Source organism: Bos grunniens, chromosome X, assembly GCF_055505025.1.
Source record: "Bos grunniens cultivar Pamir isolate PY7600 chromosome X, Bosgru_T2T1.0, whole genome shotgun sequence".
Classification (NCBI taxonomy): domain Eukaryota; kingdom Metazoa; phylum Chordata; class Mammalia; order Artiodactyla; family Bovidae; genus Bos; species Bos grunniens.
The window spans coordinates 87,374,965-87,399,817 of record NC_141194.1 but is presented as its reverse complement, the minus strand read 5'-3'; the positions used below and the strand labels follow the sequence as shown (position 1 = coordinate 87,399,817).

The 24,853-nt window shown below is 41.5% G+C and overlaps 1 protein-coding gene across 2 annotated transcripts in view; it reads left to right on the top strand.

Moving 5' to 3' along the window:
• ATG4A (autophagy related 4A cysteine peptidase) overlaps positions 1–24,853 on the top strand; it is a 78,555-nt gene that overhangs the window by 32,200 nt on the left and 21,502 nt on the right. Inside the window, exons 2-7 of one of the 2 annotated variants that reach the window (XM_086386660.1) lie at positions 11,918–12,028; positions 14,920–14,991; positions 17,312–17,410; positions 20,448–20,549; positions 20,972–21,044; positions 24,224–24,303. In XM_086386660.1, coding sequence (XP_086242786.1) covers positions 11,918–12,028; positions 14,920–14,991; positions 17,312–17,410; positions 20,448–20,549; positions 20,972–21,044; positions 24,224–24,303 — 537 coding nt within the window. The remainder of the gene's footprint in view (positions 1–11,917; positions 12,029–14,919; positions 14,992–17,311; positions 17,411–20,447; positions 20,550–20,971; positions 21,045–24,223; positions 24,304–24,853) is intronic. The other variant, XM_086386661.1, reaches the window with a different exon arrangement.

The following is a 24,853-nucleotide window of genomic DNA, read 5'->3' as shown; positions in this document are numbered from 1 at the left end:
CAGATGCCATGATCTTCGTTTTTTGAATGCTGAGCTTTAAGCCAACTTTTTCACTCTCCTCTTTCACTTTCATCAAGAGGCTTTTTAGTTCCTCTTCACTTTCTGCCATAAGGGTGGTTTCATCTGCATATCTGAGGTTCTTGATATTTCTCCCGGCAATCTTGATTCCAGCTTGTGCTTCTTCCAGCCCAGCGTTTCTCATGATGTACTCTGCATATAAGTTAAATAAGCAGGGTGACAATATACAGCCTTGACGTACTCTTTTTCCTATTTGGAACCAGTCTGTTGTGTTTAACTTGAATTAATTTAAATGTAGGCAGCTGCACATGGTTACTGTATTGGATAGCATACGTCTAGACCAGTGATATTCCAACTTTTTAAATCCAAGAATACAATGAGAAGTAAATTTTATATTTCAATCCAATTTATATACACACAACCAACTGATGAGTTATGATATGCTGTTTGAAAACATATGCTTGTCATTTTATAGATGGAGAATTGAGGCCCAAAGAAGTACAGTAAGTTTTCCAAGGTCACATAGCTAGTTAGTGGCAGAGTGGGACTAGAACTTACATTTTAGGGTTCTTAAGCTAGAGCTATTTTCAGGAGGGGTGACTCCTCCTTTTCTTCACCATGACAAAATAAAAGCCACCCCCAATGTTTTTCTTTTTAATGTTAGAGAAAAACCATTTGACACACTCATTCTGACTAAATATTGTCACATTGTCTTGCTTCCTACATGAAATATAAGCTCTGTATTTGGGTATTGCTGCTTTTTGGTTTGGATACTGTCCAAAATCAAAGATACATACAATGGAGGCTTGCTGTGGACCCACTGGATGATGTAACACTGGCACTAATGTGACATGGTCTTCCTTGGGAATATAACCATTCTTTTCATAAAAACAGGTTGATTCTTAAGAACAACAAAACCCACTGATGAAGAATCAAGGTGATTCTCACCTCAGTTTGTGGAATTTGCCTCAAATCTTGAATTATAAAGTGACCAAATACTTTTCCTCCTTCCCTCCCCCTCCCTCCAGTGTGCTACCATCTTTATATGCCTAATCAACAAAGATAACCATTATAAAAGTAGCATATTTTTATTCTTCTGAAAAATGCATCTGTTCAAGAAGATCAGAGTTACCTTATCAAAAGCAGAAAGAAGCAGCGATCTAGAGATTCAGTAGTCTCTATGTTACGTACATTCCTGACCCATTTGTATATGGAATCCCATTTCTTCATGGGTGTATCTAAAGGCATTTCAGGTAGCAAACAGCAGGCAATAACTCACCTCATGTGAAGAGTTGACTCATTGGAAAAGACTCTGATGCTGGGAGGGATTGGGGGCAGGAGGAAAAGGGGACGACAGAGGATGAGATGGCTGGATGGCATCACTGACTCGATGGACGTGAGTCTGAGTGAACTCCGGGAGTTGGTGATGGACAGGGAGGCCTGGCGTGCTGCAGTTCATGGGGTTGCAAACAGTTGGACACGACTGAGCGACTGAACTGAACTGAAGTGTAAAAAGCAAACAAAATATATTTACAAGACGATAAGCTTTTCAAACTTGTCACTTTAAAGAAAACCAGAAAGAGTCCATTTTTTAATTGCATTTGATTCTACCATTGTTGCCAATAAGATGAACTGACTGAAATCTTTAAGAAATGTTGTGTTTTGAGGGGCCAGGTTTCTATGGCCCAATTGCTTTTTATAGCTGAAAACCAAAGGGTCTTATCACTTAGCAATGGTTCCTTTGACAATGTGACGGGTTATCTCTTTGCTGACTCGTCCTGAAATCTGTCAGGAGCAGATTCCTGTCTTGCACTACCACCAATACTAGTCAGTTCAATAGAATCTCAAAAAGTCATAAACTTTAGCTGAATGGTAACTCTTTGGCTAAGGTTTTCTAGCCTAAGTCTAAAAATGACAAGATTCTTTTCTTAGGGTGTCAGAGTTTACACTGGTCTGTAGAGAAATCATTCATGTCTTTGGCATTCTTTGACAACCCAGCATCACTGAGGTGTGACTCGCTGAATAAATTCAAGGAAACTTGCAGTTTTGAATGTGAAAAATCCCCTTTGAAATGCTAAGAATTGCTATCTAGTTCTTTATTTTCAAAATTCTTGGGTGTCAGAAAAGCAGGGCACTGGGAGGAAGAGAAATGAAAATGGGGGCGGGGCCTATGCACAGACGAGCAGAGGCTGGGAAGACCAGGACACTACATGGACCCAGGAGGAAGGGGATGAAGGTACACTTTAGGCTGAGTGTTATTCTTCTGGGTTCCTCCTGCTTTCCTCAGCTCTGCTAATCAACCTGCCATTTGCCAGGTACCTCTGTGCGACCCCTGTGCAGGTTGATTTTCCTCTGAATTTTTTGTAGCCTCTCATTGCTTTGTCAAGCAAATCCATGACTCTACCATGTTCTGGCTGGATCAAGATTATTATCCCCTACCCCCCACCACTATGTTTTTCTGCTACCATTTCATCACCCACACTTGAAAAATACAAGTTATTTTTTACTCTCTGTCTCGCTTTTCCTAGACCCATCCCACATGCTTGCCAAATCCTTTTGGTGTTCCTCCAACCAGGAGTTTCTTCCCTTCCCCCATCTCACTTTTTTTTCTTTTTTTTTATCTTTTTTTTTTCACTAAAGTTCAGCTTTTTTTTTTTTTTTTTTAATTTTTGGCCACACTGCTCGGCATGTAGGATGTCAGTTCCCTGACTAGGCACCGAACCGGTGCTCCCTGCAGTGGGAGCATGGGGTCTTTTTTTTTATATCTTTTTATTTTTAGTTTTTAAATTTATTCATTTTTAGTTGGAGGATAATTACTTTACAATATTGTATTGATTTCTGCCATACATCAACATGAGTCCGTCATAGGTATACATGTGTCCCCTCCCTCTTGAACTTCCCTCCTACCTCCCGTTCCATCCCACTCCTCTAGGTTGTCAGAGCACTGGGCTTGAGCTCTCTGCATCATACAGCAAATTCCCACTGGCTGGGAAGCACAGAGTCTTAAGCACTGGACTGCCAGGGAAGTCCTGAGGCTCAGCTTTGATGCTACCTTTTCAAGGTTGTTGAAGGTCTTTTCATCCCCAAATTAATCATTTGTTGCCTTCCACATCACTTTCCTTTTTTAAATTGAAATGTAGTCGATTTATATTAGTTTCAGGTATACAGCAGTGTGATTCAATATTTTTACAGCTTATACTCTATTAAAAGTTACTACAAGATGATGGCTATAATTTCCTTTGCTATATACAATATATACTTGTTGCTTCACTATCTTATACATAGTAGTTTTTATCTCTTAACCCCATACCCCTAATTTGCCCTTCTCCTCTTCTCTCTCCCCTTTGGTAACCATTAATTTGTTTTCTTTATCTATAAGTCTGTTTCTGTTTTACATATATTATTTGCATTATTATTTTTTATATTGCACATATAAGTGATATCATACTGCATTTGTATTGATCTCACTTATTTAACTAAACATAATATTTTCTAGGTCTATCCATGTTGCTGCAAATGGCAGTATTTCATCCTTTTTATGACCAAGTAGTATTCCATTGTATGTATGTATGTACGTATATATATATATATATATATATATCTTATTCATCTATTCAGCTGTTGATGGGTTCTTGGGTTGCTTCCATATCTTGGCTATTGTACATAGTGCTGCTATGAATTTTGGGGTGTATGTATCTTTTTGAATTAGTGTTTTCATTTTTTTCTGAGTGTATTATCAGTAGAATTGCTGGATCATGTGGTAGTTCTGTTTTTAATTTACTGAGGAACCTCCATACTGTTCTCCATAGTGGCTGCACAAATTTACCTTCCCACCAGCAGTGTACACAGGTTCTCTTTTCTTCACATTGTTTCCAACGTTTGTTATTTGTAGGTTTTTTGATGATAGCCATTCTGACAGGTGTGAGATCATATCTCCTTGTTAGTTTGATTTGCATTTCTCTGATAATTAGTGATGTTGAGTATCTTTTCATATAGTGGTTAGCCATCTGTATGTCTTCTTTGGAAAAAAGTCTATTCAGGTCTGCTCATTTTTAAATCATTTAAATCAGGTTTTACCATTTTTAAATCATTTTGTGTTTTTTGATGTCATATCACAGTCTACATCTTCAATATTATCCCTTTACTGTTTATTGTAGTTATAATTGCTTATATAATTTTTTTGTCTTTTAATTTACATACTGGCTTATTTAAGTGTTTGACCCCAGTCCTTACTACATATTCATTTGCCTTTCCTATTGGGATTTTCCCTTTACTATAGATTTTTACTACTTTTCCATTTAGAAAAGATCCTTCAGCTTTTCTTTTATTGTACATTTAGTATTGAGGAACTCTTTTAATTTTTGTTTATCTGAGAAGTTCTTTATTTCTCCTTCTAAATGATAATTTTGCTGGGTAGATTGTCCTAGGTTGCAAGTTTTTACCTTTTAACACTTTAAATATATCATGTCACTCCTTTCTGGCCTGCAAGGTTTCTGCAGAGAAATCAGCTGATAGCCTTATGGAGGTTGCCTTGCAAATGACTCTTGTTTTTCTCCTGCTGCCTTTAGAATCCTGTCTTTATCATTTACTTTTGCCATTTTGATTATGATATGTGTTGGTGTGGGTCTGTTTGAGTTTATCTTATTTGGGATCCTGTGTGATTCCTATACCTGTGTATCTATTTCCTTCTTCAGGTTTGGGAGTTTTCAGGCATAATTTCTTCAAATACATTTTTGATCTTCCTTTCTCTCTCTTCTCCTTCTGGAACCCATATAATGCAAATATTTGGATGCTTAATGTTGTCCCAAGAATATCTTCAGTTGCTTTATTTTTTTTTTTTAATTTGCTTTTCCTACTGCTGTTCTGATTGTGTGGTTTCCATTTTTCTGACTTCTAGATCATTTACGTGTTCCTCTGTATTACTTTGTCTGCTATTCATTCCTTCTAGTGTGTCTTTTATTTCAGCTATTGAATTATTCATTTCTGACTGGGTCTTTTTAATGTTTTCTAGTTCCTTGCTGAAATGTTCTCGATTACATCAATTGTTTTCCCTAATTCAGTTAACATTTTTATTATCAATGTTTTGAATTATCTCGTAAATTTTTTTATTTCTGTTTTTTTAAATCTCTTTTGTTTCTCTTTCATTATTTTTCAGGGGTTTTCTCTTGCTTTTTCAATTGAGAGTAGTTACTGTGCCTTTTCATTTTGCTTGACTTTCCTGCCTCTATGAGTTTAGGTGAAACAGCTGTCTACTGCAGTCTTGAAAGTGTATTTTTCAGTGGAACCATCTCTATACTGTGTGTGCCCAGTGCGTTTGGTGTGAGAGCTGGATTCGATGTGAACACAAGTCATTCTCGGTGGAACCATTTCTATACAGGCTGTGTGTGCTCAGTGCCTTTGGTGGGAGAGCTGGATTTGATGTGGACACAAGTCACATCTTTCCTCAGTGCACTGGCCACTATCACCTTGGTAATGGTTGTGGCTGGAGACAGAGCAGCTAGAGCTGGTGGTGAGTGTGAGATGGGACTTCCTCTCTGCTCAGTGGCTGTCACCACCCTCTCAGGGGTGGGGCCTGAGCTGACTCTGTTTTTCTCTCCTCCTCACACTAGGACCTTTGCCCCAGATAAGGGGAATGCTAAAGCAAGTGGGGCCCCATGTGCTGACTGCCTGCACAGATGTCCACAGCTTCACTCAGACATAGCTTCAGGTGCAGATCCCCTTTGTCCCTCACAGCCTTCACCACCCCTACCATGTTATGGAACCTCTCTACAGGAAAGACGGTGCCTGTGTGAACTCTCCATGTGTATTGGGAGGTCAGCTGTGGTGCAGTGGCTGCTGTCAGACATCTGGGGGGTTCTGAGGCACTGCTTCAGTAAGAGCTAAGAAAGTTCCACTCAGACCTCTGTGTCCCATGGTTGAATCTCTTCCTCTGTCGTGGGCACCCCAGATCCAGTTCAGCACTATGGCATGGGTTGAGCAGGACCAGAGTATTCACTGGTCTCAGGCTGGTGGGCATGGCAAAGTGGTCACAGGAAACCCAGAGCTGCTAAGCCAGACCTCTCTCTGCCTTGCCTCAGGGGCAGTTCTCCTTTGTCTCTCACAGCTGATCACTGTTCCCAGCCTCAGCTGTTCCTGCCCTGTTGTAGAACTGCTGGATATGGTGGGTGGGGCCCTTGTGATGACTCTGTGTGTATCAAGGTGGGGGGTGAGCTGTGGTGGGTGGCTGCCATCTGAGATCTGGGCAACTTCTGGGGGTTGCTGTTTGAGTAGGTGTCAACAATGGCATTACCCTGGGACTTGGTCACCTCTGTGTCCCATGGTCAAGTCTTTTCCCTGGTCATGGCTTCCCCAGATCCAATTGCTGTGCCATGACACAGAATAGACAGGATGGGAGTGTTGCTTGGTACTTTGGGCTGGGGTACATGGCTAGCTGGTTGTTGGAAACCCAGAGGGCTCAGAGCAAATCTTTCTCTGCCCTGCCTCAAAGACAGCCAATGCATGCCCTCCTCATGAGTGGAGTCCAGTCCTCTGGCCAGCCAAGGGGGCTTGTCTCCTGTACATAGGACCCTAGGTCTGGGACACCCAGTCTGTGGCTTGACCTGATCACACCCCACCTATGCAACCTCCCTTTTCTTCTGATTCCCCTCCCAGGGGTACAGGTCTTGACCTGATTACTTTTCTTCCTTTCCTCCTGGATTATGTGTGTATTGTTCTTACAACCTTGGTTGTACAGGAGTGCTTCTGCCAATTTCCAGTTAGTTTCAGTGAGAATTGTTCCACGTGTAGGTGTATTTTAGATGCATTTGTAGCAGGAGGTAGGCTCCATTTCTTCTTACTCCACCATCTTGATCTCTTCTCTCCCACTTTCCTTTCTTATAGTACTTATTGTTGTTTGTTTGCAGACCTATCCTCTCTACTAGGTTAAATGCTTTGGACAATGGAGGCTACATCTCAGTGATGTCTTTTCCATTGTGCTTAGCATATAGTATGTATGTGCGTGCTAAGTTGCTTCAGTCGTGTCTGACTCTCTGCAACCCTATGCCCACCAGGCTCTTCTGTCCATGGGATTCTCCAGGCTAGAATACTGGAGTGGGTTGCCATGCCCTCCTCCAGGGGATCTTCCCAACCCAGGGATAGAACCCACACCTCTTAGGTCTCTTACATTGGCAGGTGGGTTCTTTACCACTAGCACCACCTGGGAAGCCCCCTTAGCACGTAGTAGGTACTCTGTAAAAGTTTATAGAATGAGTATATTAATTTATATTCAGCCCTTACCATACCTCATGCAAAGAGTTGACTCATTGGAAAAGACCCTGATGCTGGGAGGGATTGGGGGCAGGAGGAGAAGGGGACGACAGAGGATGAGATGGCTGGATGGCATCACCGACTCAATGGACATGAGTCTGAGTGAACTCTGGGAGTTGGTGATGGACAGGGAGGCCTGGCGTGCTGTGATTCATGGGGTCGTAAAGAGTCGGACACGACTGAGTGACTGAACTGAATAGAACTTACCATACCTGTCTCCTGTGACCATTTTCTTATGATTTTGAAGGTGTGACCTGAAAATATGTTGAATGTGTGTATATTAAACTAGTAAATATACCAAAAAGGAAACAGACTGACAGAGAAAAAGTGAGTGGTTACTAGGTGGGAGAGAGATGTGGGAAGGGGAAGATAAGGGTAATGGGTTAAGAAGCACAAAGTACTTTGTAATAAGCTACAAGTACATATAGTACAGAACAGGGAACATAGTCAATATTTTATAATAACTATAAATGGTATGGGGCTTCCCTGGTGGCTCAGATGGTAAACAACCTGCTTGCAATGCAGGAGACCCAGGTTCGATCCCTGGATCGGGAAGATCCCCTGGAGGAGGAAATAGCAGTATTCTTGCTGGAGAATCTCATGGACAGAGGAGCCTGGCGGGCTACAGTCCATGGAGTCACAAAGAGTTGGACATGACTGAGCAACTAACACTTTCACTTTTTTTTTCACAAGCAAGATACTCTGTGGTGTCTCAGGCTTTTTCTGGCCCTGAGACTCTGTGACCTTTTGATTTCCCTTTTAGAGTCTTTTTATTGTTTGTGGGGAACAAACCCCACAGAATCTAGGAGACTTGATGCACAAGTTTTGTTAAGTGCTATCAGAAAATCTGTTAAAAAAGTGATTTTTTTCATTTACTTGCCGTTTTACAAAATAACGCTTACAAATATAGTCAATCACTGGAAAGCAAATTATTCAAGTAAGTCATCAGCAAAAATGGCAGAGTGAAGACTTCTGAAAATTCTACCCATAATAGAAATGAAAAGAATTGGCAAAGACGATCAGAACCAACTTTTGCTGCACTCTGGAAATTAACCAAAGGCTTGCACCAATCTGTGGAATATTCATTTATTCATGAAAAATGACTGCCTTATAATAGTCAGCTCTGTGGCATTTTCACTTGTGCTATGCCCATCTTTTGCTCTCCAGCTTTTCAGTGGCCTTGAGAATTCACAGCTTGCAACCATAGGGAAAGCCAGCAACCTGGTAACCCCTGGAGGATGCAGAACAGGTTTGAAACTGTTAAATCCTCATTTCTAGAGAGCTGTCATTATTTGATCTGTCTGGCAATTCCCCAGAAAACCCCACATGTAAAACTTTATTTGTCTTGTCTTGGAGGTGCAGATAGCCTCCCCCTCTCTGGGTTGGCAGGGGGGCTTTTCTGGAAAACTATTAGAGGCAAATGATTAACTTCACAGCTATTTGAGGAGTAGATAACCAAAAAGTTTGAAAGGTAAAGCTGAAGAATAATATATTTGTTGGGACTTTGAAAAGTTCCAGCATATTCTTGGGAACCTAGAGGACCACATGCCTGCTCAGGGATGTGTACAGTCCCAAGGCTATGTGCATGCTCAGGAAAGACCTGAGAAGGCCCTCAGCTCTCACTCTGGCTGACCTTGAGCTCTGTATAAGCAGAAAGGGAAGACTAAGGCATAGTTAATCAACTGCCTGGCTGAGTGTTGAAAGCATGCCCTAGCATGTACACAGAGCGTCTTGCCCAAGACTGGGAGACTTTTTGGTTCCAGGAGCTTATGGAAATCTTTTTCTCAGTTATTATTTGACTACTAAGCTAACCCAGCAGAGACTTCATTCTTTTTAATGATTATTAAAGTAGAATGGAACAGAGTGAAGCCTGTTGCCCATCAGACCTTATAGAAGCTGATTCTTGGTCCACCAAGCTGCAATATTTGTAGCTCTGCCTGTATAGTTCCTATGTCTTTAAACAGGTTGAAAGCGCAAGGAGCTCATATAAGTCTGTTAATATAAAATTTGTTAATTTTAAGGTAGGACAAAAGTAGTTTATGAAATTTTTTTTCAGAAGGATTGCTGTTAGTGAGAAGTGATTTGTTTGGAAATGCCATTTCACTTCTGCATCTCAACCACAACCCAGTTGGCTTCTTCATCTTTCTGAGTTCTTGTGGAAGATCAAGCCCTCTATCCTCCCCAGACTCCCTTTTATACGCTGTCCTCATGTTATCACTCTGTACTTCTGTTAATCTCATCTTCTGGTCTGGCTTTCTTTTGTTTCATCCCTGTAGTTTTCAACTCAGGCTGGTTATGGGCTGACACACTGCGTTCATGGAGTCTATTTTCTAAGAGGAGACTCTGGAAGAATAGAGACTGTAATTGCCCTTTTTCCTGGCCTAGGGGTGAGGGGTGTAAGAGCAAGAGGAAAATTCTTTGGCTATCATTTTGGTCAGAGCCATCTCAAATGAAGCAGTGCAGTTCTCACAGGCTGTAGGGGCTGTACTAATTTGACCAGATAGCTGGGTAATGACTCACTGAGACAGGGTTGGCGATAGAGAATTTTTTTTTCAGCCAGTACTAAAAAAAGACCCAAGGCTTATATGCATACATGCTGTACATTCATCCAATACCACCTTCCTCATCCCTACCAGGGGAATGCCAGAGAGGTTGCCCCTTTCCCACACTTCTCTCAAATTGCTCATTTTCTGACTCACCCCTCCCCTCTGCCCCCCTTTTCTAGGCTTCACTGAATGTTTGTTTTAACCTGATTTCTCTTGCCTGTGAGGGGTGGAGAATGGGGTGGGAAGGTACACAGTGTGATTTACGCCACCTCTGTCCACCACCTCCTGGGGATGGCCTGACCTGGATGATCATTTTTAGCCTGCTATTTCCTGAGCATGGGCCAGGGGCTGTGGCCAGGGGCAGAAAGGCTAAGACTGTGACACAAGCTCCCTGGCAGATTTGGCAGTGATGAGTTTTCACTGGGGAATGAAATGGCTGTCTCATTTCTAACTTCTGTACATTGGAAATAGCGCCATGGCTGTGACCCTAATGATGAAAACATCTTGAGGAGAAAGGCTACCTAAATCCCTGAAAGACTGGACTTCTGTCACATATTTCAAGAAGGGCAGTATCCCGGGTAGCTGTGTTTCTAAAATTATAACTTCAAACAAATTATGACTTCAATGTATACAAATGATACAAAGTATAACGTCAGCCTCCAACCGAGTAGTCTGTTTTCATGATCAGATAAGACTCATTTATTTATTTCTAGGAAAGACCATTTATTTCTATGAAAACAGCATGCTCCTGCCTTAGAAAACAAAGCCAGAAGAAAGCAATTTGTCCTTTCAAGTGAGCTAAACACATCCCGCAATGATATTTTTTATAGGAGACTATTCCCTTGGCGCTCTTAGGGGCTGATCTGGGAGAGCCCTTGCAGCTACTAGTAGCTGCACAAAATGGCCCCTGCTGGCTCTGAGCTCCCCTCCCTGTAGCGTCTGGTAGCCTCCAATTGCTGAGATGATAAGATGTGTGCTCGGTTGTCTCAGCTTTGAACTTGAAATATGATTTGTCATTGAAACAGCACCATAAACTATGAAATATACTAACAATTTCATTTTTCTGCTGATAGGTTAAGATAGATTTTTCTGGGCTGGCTTGGAAACTTATTTACCACCTATGATATTCTTTCTCTCAGAAAATACTGGCTTGGCCAAAATGTTTGTTCAGGTTTTCTCATAACCTCATATGGAAAAATCCGAATGAACTTGTTGGCTGACTCAGTACTTAAAGGAAACTTTTGTGATAAGATCCTTCCCTTCACAAGTCAATCTTGAGACTTTTAGCAGATCCTTTCCCCGCAGGCGGTACAGAAGTGAATTTTAACTCATCCCACATTACCTGGACATAAGTTCTGAGAGTGTGGCCTATGAACTTATGAGATTTAATTGTATTTTGTTCAGTTCCTTTCTGTTGAGAGATAACCATGGTCATTTGTGAATCCCAAGAACAAGTTCTATTTATCAGTTGCTTCAAGATTCTTCTTTGTAGAAGTTGTAAGTGAATAAAACACTAAATTACTGATAAAACATCTGGACTTCCAGCTAAAATATTACATTTTCAGAGGTGTATATATATAGTGTTTCAGGCTTGTCATAGGCCCCTTCTAAGCCACTGGCTGCTAGAAACCTCACATTAGTCCCTAGGGTCTGATTAGACATGGAAAGAGGTCAGGTATGCAGGTACTACTGTGTCATCTTGTACTCCACTCACACTAGGACAAGCTAGAAAGTGGCTGTTTACAAAGAAAGCCCCATTAGAAAAAAATGTTGGATGTAATTGTGACCAAAACATCATTCAGAGATAGTGGCAAATGGGACCATGAGAAAAGGAAGGTCTAAACAGGTGGTCAAAAGGAAATCCCTTTCTTAAAAGATTTTGAGACCCCATAAGTGTCTTTGTTTCTCAAGCAGGAGGATTTGCTTCCATTAGATTCCAGTGATGAATCTAAAAAAACTCTAATTTTTACCTTCAGGACAAAGGTAATAATTAATAAATCATAGAAGCAAGTTCCATTACATTTTGTTTAAGTTTCTTTCCTTTTCAGTTTTATCCAAGTATGAAAACCAGATTACTATTTTTGCTGACTACCTAGAAGAGTTTCCAGATACAGATGAGCTGGTATGGATCTTGGGAAAACAGCATCTTCTTAAAACAGGTAAGGTTTGGTTGCATTTGTCTGTGAGAACCCAAATGAGATGGGTGCCCAAGGTTGAAGTCTACCCTGTTTTCCTTCTTGGGTTGATAAGGGGTTAATGCTACTGCTAGGCAGATTTACTTTACAGCCAGAGGAGTTCTTGCGTGCAAAGACCCTTCTGAGGCCCTAGCAATGTGTTCACATGATCATAGGTATTTGTACAATTTGAAAAAGTCATTTTTTTTTTTCTTAAAGGAGAACCCACCAATTCTTTAAGCCTCAGGTTTCAAAAAACATGGACCGGCTCTGGGTATTACTAACCAGTATCTAGTCTTTGAAGACTACATACTTCTCATTCCTCTCATGTCCTTTTCTATCTAGATGAAAAACACTGCCATCCAAGGGACTTCTAAATAGCCCGTGGCTGTCAGAAACAGTCTCAGACACTGAGAAGGCATATAGTTTTTAGAGCTTTTGCTGACTGTGGTACTGTCTCAGTTTATTCTGATTTTGTACAGAACTTTTAGCCACTGCAGCTAGATGGAAAGGAGGCTTGGCTTTCTCTTCCTTTCCATTACATTCTTATAAATTGAGAAAGACCTTTTACCTGAAAGTGCTAACAACCCAGCACATAGATAAAACCTGAACTTGGAAATAGGCAGCTCTGAGTTTTGTGTCTGAAGAGAGATCCTCTTTGGAGGCCCTAGCATGGAGGGAGGGGCAGGAAGAAACTGACCAAAAGGCAAGAGAGGGGGCTTCCCTGGTGGCTCAGTGGTAGGGAGTCCACCTGCCAGTGTAGGAGACATGGGTTTGATCCGAGATCCAGGAAGATCCCACATGCTGCAGAGCAACTAAGCTTGTGCACCCTAACTACTGAGCCTGTGCTCTACAGTCTGGAAGCCACAACTACTGAAGCCAGCGTGCCCTGGAGCCTGTGCTCTGCAACAAGAGAAAGAGCCTGCACACTGCACCTAGCCCCCGCTCACCGCAACTAGAGGAAAGCCCACGCAGCAACGAAGACCCAGCACAGCCAAAAACAAATAAATAAATAAAAAGGCAAGAGAAGAAGTTAGCATCTTCTAATTCCATTTGAGTCTGGCTTTATCCTTTTGATTGGAAAACCCTGAATAGTGGAGAGCACCTAGTGCTAACAATTAGGAGACCTTTTGTATTCAGACTCTTCTACCTCGGATAAGTCACTTTCTGGATCATAACTCCTTTTGCCAGTAATTACTAGGAGAGGGACTGCAGGTGATCTCTTCTAGTTGTGCATTCCCTAAAAGAGGGATCCCCAAGTTGCCAAATATGCCCAGTTTCAAATGTTAAGTTGGAAAAGCCCTTTCAAGGTGAAACTCTTATTAAAGTCTAGGGCTTCCCTGGTGGTCCAGTGGTTAAGAATCCGCCTGCCAATGCAGGGGACACAGGTTCCGCCCCGGGTCCAGGAAGGTCCCACATGCCACAGAGCAGCTAAGCCCACGCACCTGTGCTCTAGAGCTCACATGCCACAACTACTGAGCTCATGTGCTTAGAGCCTATGCTTCACAATGAGAGGCCATTGAGAAGCCCACATTGAGAAGCAGTGAGAAGCCCACACACAACAATGAAGAGTAGCCCCCACTTGCCACAGCTAGAGAAAGCCTACACAGAACATTGAAGACCCACCATAGCCAATAAATAAATAAATCTTTAAAAAATGTCTATACAACTTTCACCAGCCTTTCTAGCATATAGGCAAGCCAGAAGACATAGAGAATATCAGGGGAAGGAGTGAGGGGCATGAGCATTTGAGGCAAGGGGATAAAATAATAGCTAACATCTACCTCAGGTTTACTGTGTACTGTACCATATAAGCTCCTGCCTTCCATGTAGTGTTATCTTGTTGAATACTCATATCTCTGTGAAGTAGGTGCAATTATTCTCCCCATTATATATATGAGGAAACTGAAGCTCAGAAAAGTTAAGTAACAAGGCCACACAGTTGGTAAGTAGCAGAATCAGGGCTCAAACCCAGGCAGAGCTTGACCATTTTACATCTGGCTCCCATACTGTGCTAGGCACTGGTAACATGAAGGGGAAGAAAAATCCAGACAGCTCAGCTTTCTGATTTGTTCAAAGGAAAGGCAGAAGAGAAAATAGAGACTATTGGTTAACACTGAATTTCTTTTTCTTCTTTTAAAGTGCAATGACTATAAATTCTGTACAGAATTACAATTATAGATGTGTTGTTGAGAAGAGGAAGAGAGAAGACTAAGAAAGACAGAAGCACAACTAAGTACAGATGGACATGTGGAAGCCATATTTGTGGCCACTGAAGTAAATTTACGCTGTAAAATATATACAGGAAAGCATGCTTTGAAAAAAAATGACAAAAGCATTTGTGATGTTATATCACCATTTAGATTACAAATGCCAATGCACTAATTTCTTACACACTTAATTTGCTTAGCAGGGACATCTTTTTAGTTAAAGATTTACGTGCACACACAAATGCCAACAACCTATCCCTCGTTTTAGGTAACAGACCATGGATGCTGATGAGAGATCCAGCCAACCATCAGGCAGGGGCTGACTGCCTATCATTAGGTTACCCAGGACCCTTGCTTTTCCCAGTCCTTGTCTTTTGGCCATGTGATCTCAGTGTTAAGCACCTGCTGGGGCTGTGGAGCTCAGTGAAGAGATAGGAGCCACTCAGCATCATTGTAGCCAGTAGCTCTGATCAAAATATAGGCGGGAGGAAATACTGAAATTATTTGGCTAAAATGAGACTGGGTTTCCTATGAATTTCCCTTAGCCTCATAACAATGGAAATGACTGGTTATTTGAAATTTAGTTTGCCCCTGGCTCAGAAATCAAAGACAGATATCTTTAGATGGGATATGGTGATTTAATTTTAATTTCACATTTAATTACAGAAAAATCTAAGCTGTTGTCTGATATAAGTGCTCGTCTATGGTTTACATACAGGAGGAAATTTTCACCAATTGGTAGGTATATCATTTGTTATATTGTGCTTTCTTCCTTGTAGATAGCTTTCCTGAGGTTATCAGTGATATCATGGAAATCTTAGAATTACCAACTCACTATAGTGAAGAATTTAGTTTGGGGGAGTAGTTGATTAAGTCTTATGCTTCATACAGAAGTTTCATTGCCAATGCGCCCCAGCATGTATGGTTCCGTGGTGTTAATGTGTAATGCCAGTTTACTTTTGAGCCCACCTCCAAGTGTTTGGGCACTAGAGATATTGTTTTAAGTCTAAGAGCAACAAAACAGTCAAACTTTTAACTTGATACAGTCCACTGCTTTATGGAGTTATTTGATTATTAAAGATGACTTGTACCTTGAAGGAAAGAAAATAATTCTCTTGCTTTTTTTTCTTCCTATGATATGAAAACACTTTGCCACTGAGAAATGAATTATAGTGGATATCCTTGGAACTAATTCTAGGCAGTTAAGAATACCAGCTGCTGTCTAGAAAAAAGGACAGTTTAATGAGCTAAGTGAATAGGATCCCTCCAGAGAAAATTTGTAAAATGTTTGCCAACAGGGTTACTTCTTTCTAATCTTGTGGTCCTATAGAAAAGGATCACCAAACTCAGTTGGTGGAAGCTGTTCTCTTAGAGGAAACCTGTCTGACTGACTTTGTTTTGGGACTGGACCTAATAACTGGAGTGAAATCTATCTTTCTGATAAGTGTGAAAAATGAAGTTCACACACTTTTTTTTTTTTTTTTTTTGCTCTCCATAGGAAGTACCTGAGTAAAATACACAAAAGAACAATCTTTACTACCTAGTAATTCTAAACTGTTAACTTTTTCTGGATCTTGCAAGATCTTTGCAAGATTTGAAAACATTTGCAATTCAACTCTGACAATGTTTTGAAAGAGATGATCCCTTCTTTATGTGGGCTTCATTGCATATTTCCCTACTAATCTGGCCTATAATCCCACCATTAGCAAGAGCCAATGTACTCCACTTCCAGCTGACAAGTTGGCTCAACTCTCCTCATCTTGCTGTAGCAACTCTCCTTCAGTCCCCACAACAAAAGGAAAGGAGCAGCCATCTTGGACCACTTGTCTTACATGGCTGATGATGTCATTTACGGTTAGTCTTGTGAGACCATGCTTATAGCATACTTTTCCACTTCTGTGTTGGGAGAGGAAGCAATGAAAGCATAATGTCTCCTCTGCCATCCAAGTTGTCTCACTTCAAAGTACTTTGAAAAAGGATATTGAGTGCCCCACCCCCACCCCATGCCCGGCCACATATATAGGATTTTTGTTATGTCAAGTGTTTTTTAAATGGAACCTGTTGTCTTATTAACTGGTTTTGTACCTTTTAAAAATATAGTATATTTCTAATTTATTAATAGTATTTTATATTAGGGCTTCCCTTGTACTCAGTGGTAAAGAATCCGCCTGCCAATGCAGGAGACACAGGTTCAATTCCTGGGTCAGGAGGATCCCCTGGAGGAGTAAATAGCTGCTCACTCCAGTATTGTTGCTGGGATAATCCCATGGACAGAGGAGCCTGGTGGGCCCCAGTCCATGGGGTTGCAAAGAGTCCACTTAGTGACTAAACAACAACATTATGACCATACTCATTATACCAAATATTTACATCATCTTGAATGAGTGGTAGAATACTTTTATAGATACTCTCTCATTTAATTCTTATAGTATCCACTGATAGTAGGCAAGGTATATGCTATTATCTCCAGTTTACAGATGAGACTTAGATTAGATAACTAGAGACTGGTCTTCTGATGCCTAACCTAGGACTCTTTCCTCTATTTTACATTCTCCTTACCATTCAGAGCTTCATAATGTATATTTAGAATGGTCAAGAGCCTTCCAGATTTCCTTGACCATACTGATGATCAACTTTGGTAGCATTTATTCTTTAACTCAGATAAGATTGCCCTCCTCTGGAAGTGAACTGTGAAAAGCCAGATTTGGTCAGGCAGATGATGACATGTCATGGATTAAGTGTTGGTAGTCATACATGGTAGTCAGTCATCTACCAAAATTGAATGCATGCCTGGATGTCTCTAAGCAGAAAACATACAGGGCAGGTTTTGTTCATTTGTTTGTTTTGCCTTAGGTCACAGAACCCATTTTGGTTAACTCAGCATTATCTTTGCAAGTTCTACCCTGTAACAAACCTTGCTGGATATCTGGCTTTATCTCTTGCCTCTCTATTCTGAATATGTGTGCCTATCTATATTGTATGATTCTCCAATATGCTGATGTTTCAGGAAAGGGCAATTTAATGAACTCACATTCATTCTCATCCATTTTGCCAACAGGGGGAACAGGCCCTTCATCAGATGCTGGCTGGGGATGTATGCTACGCTGTGGACAGATGATGCTGGCTCAAGCCCTTATCTGCAGACACTTGGGAAGGGGTGAGTTAAATTTGTTCTGTCTTGGAGACCTCTGCAGTCACATTTACTGCTGATGGTTTAGCCTTGGTGCTAAAGGGAATACAGCTGCAGGTCCTGAAGTGCTCTCTGTAAGCCCAAGTGGTGGGGCTGACAAGTCAACAAACCCTCTCATGAGAAGGAAACAGCTTGCATTTCCTTGTAACTCACTAAGCCAGAGAGTTATTTTCCTGGGACAGAACTGAACATTGAGTCAAGTGTATCGAAGAGTTTGCATCTTCACTATTGTTCACGTGGGTTCTTAAACAGGTCAGATAACAAAAGGAGCAGGAAGAAGGGTGTGGTGGTGAGCCTGTTTTTTGACCTCATTTAAGTTATTTGGTGAAAGATGTCAGTGACCTAAAGGAAGTGGCTAATGAGGGAACCAGTGCTATTTTGGTGTGGGTTCACTGATGAGGTCCACTTGATAATGAAGGAATCCTTAAATTAGCTTTCTCAGGAGGCTGCTTTATTAAGAACTTCCCAATCCAACATTGTAAAGCAACTATATTCCAATAAATTAATTTAAAAAAGAAAAAGTTTAAAAAAAGAAAAAGTTACTATGTGAAGTAATAGATGTGTTAATTAAGTAGATTATGATAATCATTTCATAATGTATAGGTTCATTAAATTATCACATCATATATCCTTTTAAAAATCATGCTGTTTAAGCTAAACACATGCAATTTTTATTTGTCAGTCATACTTCAATAAAGCTTACAAAATTTTTTAAATAATAAAGGGTACACACTATCTTAAAATTAGAACCTTCCAGTAATCATTGTTGGAACACTTGAGTCTTGTTTTCTTAAGACATATGCATACTTCCCCGTGGGCTGACCTTGGTTAGATGCCAGTTCAGGAAGTTGGGTGAAAGTCTGGTTTGCCTTGGGGATGAGGGGATGAAAGGCCACCTTGGATGAGATCGGGCTGCTGAAATCTTCAGCTGTTACTCCTTGAGATTCAGAGGTACAACAACCGACTCCCTTTCCCTGACTGTACAACCTCACACATCCTCCTGTGGTTACAGAGAAGACTGGAGAAGAGTCTGGGGAGGCTTTAGGGCTTCATGCCTGCTTTTCAGGGTTTAGAATGTCCCGTGCCTGCGTCCCCTGGGTAGTATCATAATTTCTGTTTAACAGATGAGGAAATTAAGGCTCAGGAAATACGGTAACTTGCCCCAGGCTGAACAGCAAGAGACCTGGATTTGGGAATAGAATGCAGGTCTTCTGCCTTCTTGTCCAGTGATTTCTCTATTGTACATAGACTTCTTGGAACAGATCCATTCTTACTGTTTTTACTTTCTCATTTATGAAACAATTCAAGATGATTCTTCTGGAAATGAATTTTGTGGAGAGCAAACTGGGGGGTTTTCCCCACAATCAGCAGTCTCAACTGTTTTAATGTAAAAGCAAGAAGGCAATGGCACCCCACTCCAGTACTCTCGCCTGGAAAATCCCATGGATGGAGGAGCCTGGTGGGCTGCAGTCCATGGGGTTGCTGAGTCGGAAACGACTGAGCGACTTCACCTTCACTTTTCACTTTCATGCTTTGGAGAAGGAAATGGCAACCCACTCCAGTGTTCTTGCCTGGAGAATCCCAGGGACAGGGGAGCCTGGTGGGCTGCCGTCTATGGGGTCGCACAGAGTTGGACACGACTGAAGCGACTTAGCAGCAGCAGCAGGAAGAATGTGGAAATAGATCTCATAGCTAAGATATTCGAATGAGAAGATGTGATTTTATAAAGTATTTTGGAGCATTTCCTTTTTGGTTATTTTGCAGTTGAGGTGGGGTATTAGTTGACTTATCACTGTCATCAGTAAATATTTAGTGGTACATAGCAGCCAGCTAATCGGGATTTCCCCCAGAGTCAGACAGTTCATTAGCTGGTGAAAAACAGTTGAATGCTGTTCACCCTCTGAAGACTGCTGGATATAAAGTTTAAACATTTGGTTTCAGAAATACAAAAGCACACATCATTGTAAAACAACTATATGCCAAAAAAATTTTAAATGTTTAAAAATAAATAATAAAAATTGTTCCCCTATTGAAAAAAATTCTAAAAAAAAAAAAAAAAGCAAAGAGAATTAAAGACTCTGGAGATAATGGCCTTTGCCTTCCAGTAGATTTCACTTGTGAATTCAAACACTTTCTAAAACCTCAGGAGAGAAATTTCTGTCTTGGAAGCCAACTAAGTCTCAGAAATCTGTCCCATTAGACAGAGTTCCTAGAGCTGAGGGAATGGGAACAGTGTGTCCTGTCCACAGAGGTGACGATGAGAGTTTTTTCAGAGTTGTCCTCAGCAAGTCATAAGCAGCCCCTGTAGAACTGGGGGACTGTGCCTGAGGCATAGATCAGATCTCTACAGGTGTAATTATTTTAGTTTTGGTCATAAGGAAACCTTCAACACCTGATAGCAAAGGTATTTGTTTTTCCAAAGCTCAGTGTGGCCTTTTAAAAAGGCTATGTAAAAAATGGCAGTGTGCATTTCTTTAAAAAACCTTCTTAGTTGCAAATTGTTTTTATTCCCCTGGAAATACTGGTGTGTCAGGATGGCACTTCCCCTCACCCCCCATGAGACTCTTGTCAGTGCTACTGGAATATACAAACCAAAGCCATTGGTGTTTGTGTGGACGTGAGACACTACAGTGTCTGAGTGAGACCCGGATATACTGCTGGGTTTTGAGGTGACATCCTGGTCACTGAATAGCTGACCAGAAAGGCCTTGTGTCCCTGTTTTCAAGTAATATTTATCCAACTCCAGCTCATGGGCAAAGTCAATTTTTTGGTCAACTTCTTGTCTTGTTTTTACTTTACACCCACTGAGTCTCTGAAAGAAATCCGTTTCCAGATGTCTTGGTCATCAATATTAAAGATACTTGGGAATATTCTGACCTGATCGTTCCCACTTTCTGGATGTAATGCCTTTGTTTTCCTTCTAACCTTGTAGTCAGAGTAAGACTGCAGAGATAACAAATGGTTATAAACATGATTTTAACTCTTTTTTTTTTTCCCTAAAAAGACTGGAACTGGGAGAAACAGAAAGAACAACCCAAAGAATACCAACGAATCCTACAGTGCTTCTTAGATAGAAAAGACTGTTGCTACTCTATCCATCAAATGGGTAAGGTCACATGAGTAGTTTAAAGACTGTCTTTCTGTTGCATAGTCCAATTAAGAGGAAAGAAACACTGTGAAATTCAGCTTACTTTGCCTGTACTTGCTTTTCTTTTTTTTCAATTTAAAATATTTTATTTCATGTGGGATCTTTCATTTCAGCGCATGGAATCTTTTAGCTGTGGCATGTGAACTTAGTTGCATCAGTTCCCCAACTAGGGATTGAACCCAGGTCCCCTGCATTGGGAGCTAGGCATCTCAGCCCCTGGAGCACCAAGAAAATCCCTGTACTTGCTTTTCTTGTCCCCTGCTTTATATGTGGCTCCACTAAGTCATCTATCTACTTAATTATTTATGCAAAAAATTAGGAGTTTTTGGTTTGTTGAAAGACCTTTCACTAACATGTTTATTTTTTCCACATGAAAACAGCACAGATGGGCGTAGGAGAAGGGAAATCAATTGGCGAATGGTTTGGACCAAATACAGTTGCACAGGTGTTGAAGTAAGTAAAAAGGTTGGGCACGAGCCTTATTCTACTGTCTCCTATGCCTGCCTCCACCAACTCAGTATCCCGTCAACCAAGCAGTTCTTGCCATCCCACTGAGCCACCAAACATCTGTACCATTTTGCTCAAATACTTCCTTGAAGTGTGTAATGTGTGTAGACAACTGTCTTTGTTTATCAGAGTTGTAGTCATGAGTATCAGTCCAGGTAGAGGCCCCTCAGTACTCATTCCGTATCCCCTTGATAGATTGGTGCTCAGACACTCAACCATCAGCCTGAGGGTCACTTTGAAGCCAAAGGGTTTGTACTAAGGAGGAGGGGGAAGCCTGAACCAGCCTAGGGAAGGCACAGACTCCCACTTTGTATGGTATTTTAAAAAATCTTCATTGATTCATTCAACATTTATTGGGCATCTCTACTATGCTAAGTATTAGGTGTACAAAAATAAACTAGGTATAATTCTTGCTTCAAGGGACTCACCACCTATTGGAAGACACAAACCCCAAGGGAGTCTTGGAATCAGTTTGTCATCTTTTAGTAAACTCAGGGTACCCCAGCATGGTCCTTTTGCCATTGTCCTATTAAGTCCCAGAATTCACCTCCCACAGCAAGAGGTAACATGGAGAGGCCAGGACCACTGCTTTGGAAATGAATGGGGTGAGTGGCATTGGCACTTACACCCACAGGCCACCTCACCTATTGTCACTGTCCTTCCTGACAGCCTATTACCAAATGGAAACTCCATGAGGGCAGAAATTGTGTTTTCCTTGTTCACGCCTATAACATTAGCACATGAAACCACCTGGTACCTGTAAGTGTTCAAAAAATACCTGATGAATGAGTGAATGAAAATGGCAGCCAGAGTTTGATGCTGATTTAGGCATCAGAAAATTAAAACCATCTAGCCTTCTATGGTCGGAGAAGGCAATGGCACCCCACTCCAGTACTGTTGCCCGGAAAATCCCATGGATGGAGGAGCCTGGTAGGCTGCAGTCCATGGTTTCGCTAAGAGTCGGATACGACTGAGCGACTTGACTTTCACTTTTCACCTTCATGCATTGCAGAAGGAAATGGCAACCCACTCCAGTGTTCTTGCCTGGAGAATCCCAGGGATGGGGGAACCTGGTGGGCTGCCGTCTCAGGGGTCGCACAGAGTCGGACACGACTGAAGCGACGTAGCAGCAGCAGCAGCAGCAGCCTTCTTTGGTTGCTACTTTAATTCTTAGGCTCTCTGGAGCATGATGACAGGACCTGCTTCATGCAAAATACAAATGGGCACTGTTTCAGTTATTAGCGAACCTTCAGTGAACTAGAATGTTTTGGAAATGTGCTTGTGAGAGGAGTAGTCTGGATTTCTTGGGGACCCAGGTGAAACCTATTATCTTGGAATCACCCTTTGCTAACAGTGCAGCCTCTCTGAGACCACTTTCTTACTTTAGTCTGTAGTGCCTTTTGGGCCATTGTTGGTTAGGTGAGTGAGGATCTGGTGGTATTTCAGGAACCACTGCAAGAAGCCAGGGTAGAAAGTATAAAAAATTGGAATGGCTGTGCTGATCCCAAAACCTAGTTTGATATTGTTGGTTTATAAATGATATCCCTCAGAATTTGCTTCTTTCTTCTAAAATTTGAACTTCCCAACAACAAGTAAATGGAAACATATATTTGAAAAAGAATTTAGGTGGATTCTTACTCATCATGAATGTTATTATCAGGAACAGCAGTATGTGATGATAATGATTATGTTATTATTATTTTGGGGAAAGATAAAATGAATGAAATGAAAATATAATGGTAACTAACCTCTTACTGGGAGCTACTTTAGTTTGCGAGAGAATGTGTTTTTGTTTCATTTTGTTGGTTGTTGAGACTGGGTTTTACCCCAAAATCCCATAGTAGCCAGGTTAAAAATGTCTTCTTCAAACTTGCTAGAGAAGAAAATAAGGGAGAAATAGACAACATATTTTCCTCAGATAATCTCTTTTTAAACGGGTTTTCTTTCTAATCTCCTCTGAAAGTGAAAGTCACTCAGTTGTGGCCAGCTCTTTGCAACCCCATGAACTATACAGTCCATGGAATTCTCCAGGCCAGAAGACTGGAGTGGGTTACCACACACTCCTCCAGGGGATCTTCCCAACCCAGCAATCGAACTGGGGCCTCCTGCATTGCAGGTGGATTCTTTACCAGCTGAGCCACCAGGGAAGCCTCTGAAGTCACGCAATTCAGCACAATCTATGGCTCTATCTATGTCTTCAGTTCTTGACCAACAAGGCCCAGCAAGTCTCCTGGGACAACATTCTTACTGCATTTGGGGAGGGACCGAAGAGATCATCTCCTCTATCTGTTTCTCTCTCTCTCTCTGGATTTCCCTGGGGCTTATTCTTCATATTATATATGCTTCTAAACAAATATATATATATATATATATATATACACACACACACATGCGCGCACACACACACACATACACACACACATACATACATTCACACACACATATGCATGTGTGTGTGTGCTAAGTCATTTCAGTTGTGTCTGACTCTTTGCAACCCCATGGACTGTAGCCCACCAGGCTCCTCTGTCCATGGGGATTTCCAGGCAAGAATACTGGAGTGAGTTGCCATGCCCTCCTCCAGGGGATCTTCTCAACCCAGGGATCAAAACTGGGTCTCCTGAATCTCCTGCATTGCAGGCAGATTCTTTACCTGCTGAGCCAATAGGGAAGCCTATATATATACACACACACACACACACACACACACACACACACACACACACATATATAAGTAACAGTTTTCCTTTTTTTTTTAAGCAATGAGTCAGAATGTCTCACATTTTAGAAAAGAAAACAAAATCTCTTGGGAGCAGGTGTACTGGTCCTCTCTTGCCCATTGGAGTAACATCATTTTGCAAGGCAGCCTGTTCCATTTTTATAAAAAGCAAGGCCTTCTTTCTGAGGCTCAGAAACAGTGACTCTGGCATTTTCAAAGTCCCTGGACATGGAATATTCCAGAGCTCGGTCAAAGGAGCCAGACCTGACCTGAATCCCACAGAGAGAACTACTTCTGTGTGGCTCAGCATTCGGTAACTTCTGGAACACTGGACATACATAGATGGTACTATTTTCTGTCGAGATGTCCATCTTCCCCAATTGTGACTTCATTGTATGTTGCTTTGCAGAAAACTTGCTTTATTTGACGAATGGAATTCCTTGGCTGTTTATGTTTCAATGGATAACACCGTGGTCATCGAAGATATCAGTGAGTCCTTGGCCAGTTTACCTTTTTGGGTGGTTGGGTATGGAGGTTCTTCTTTACCATTCAGAACATGTGGGGGCAAGAGAGGGAGAAAGAAAGAGAAAGCGAGAGAGAAAGAGAAAGAATAAACACACACACGTTCTCTCTAGCCCGCCCCTCTAGCAAGACAGGGGAGCACAGAGCTCTGGTTAATCATTCCCTGTGCCCTTTTTTCTCTTCCCTTTCAGCTTTCTGAAAGGGGAAAAAATGAGAGGATCTTTGGTGTGCTCAGTGAAGTACCAGATTCTTTCCCTGCAGGACACCCCAAGTGCAGATAATCAGTTAAACCACCCATGGGTCTTCTCTGGCCTCCCCTCCTCCACTGTACTCCCCAACATGGGGCTCGAGAGACCAACAGATACAGTCCCTGTTTCCAAGGCCCTTGTAGCCTAGTTGACAAATGAGATTCTCCCAATGAGCCCATCATATCTGGGGAGACACAAGGAGTGTTCATTTGTCAGAAGGAAGAGAAGTAAGGGCTGGACGAGTACCCGGGGCTTCCTGTAGCAAGTAG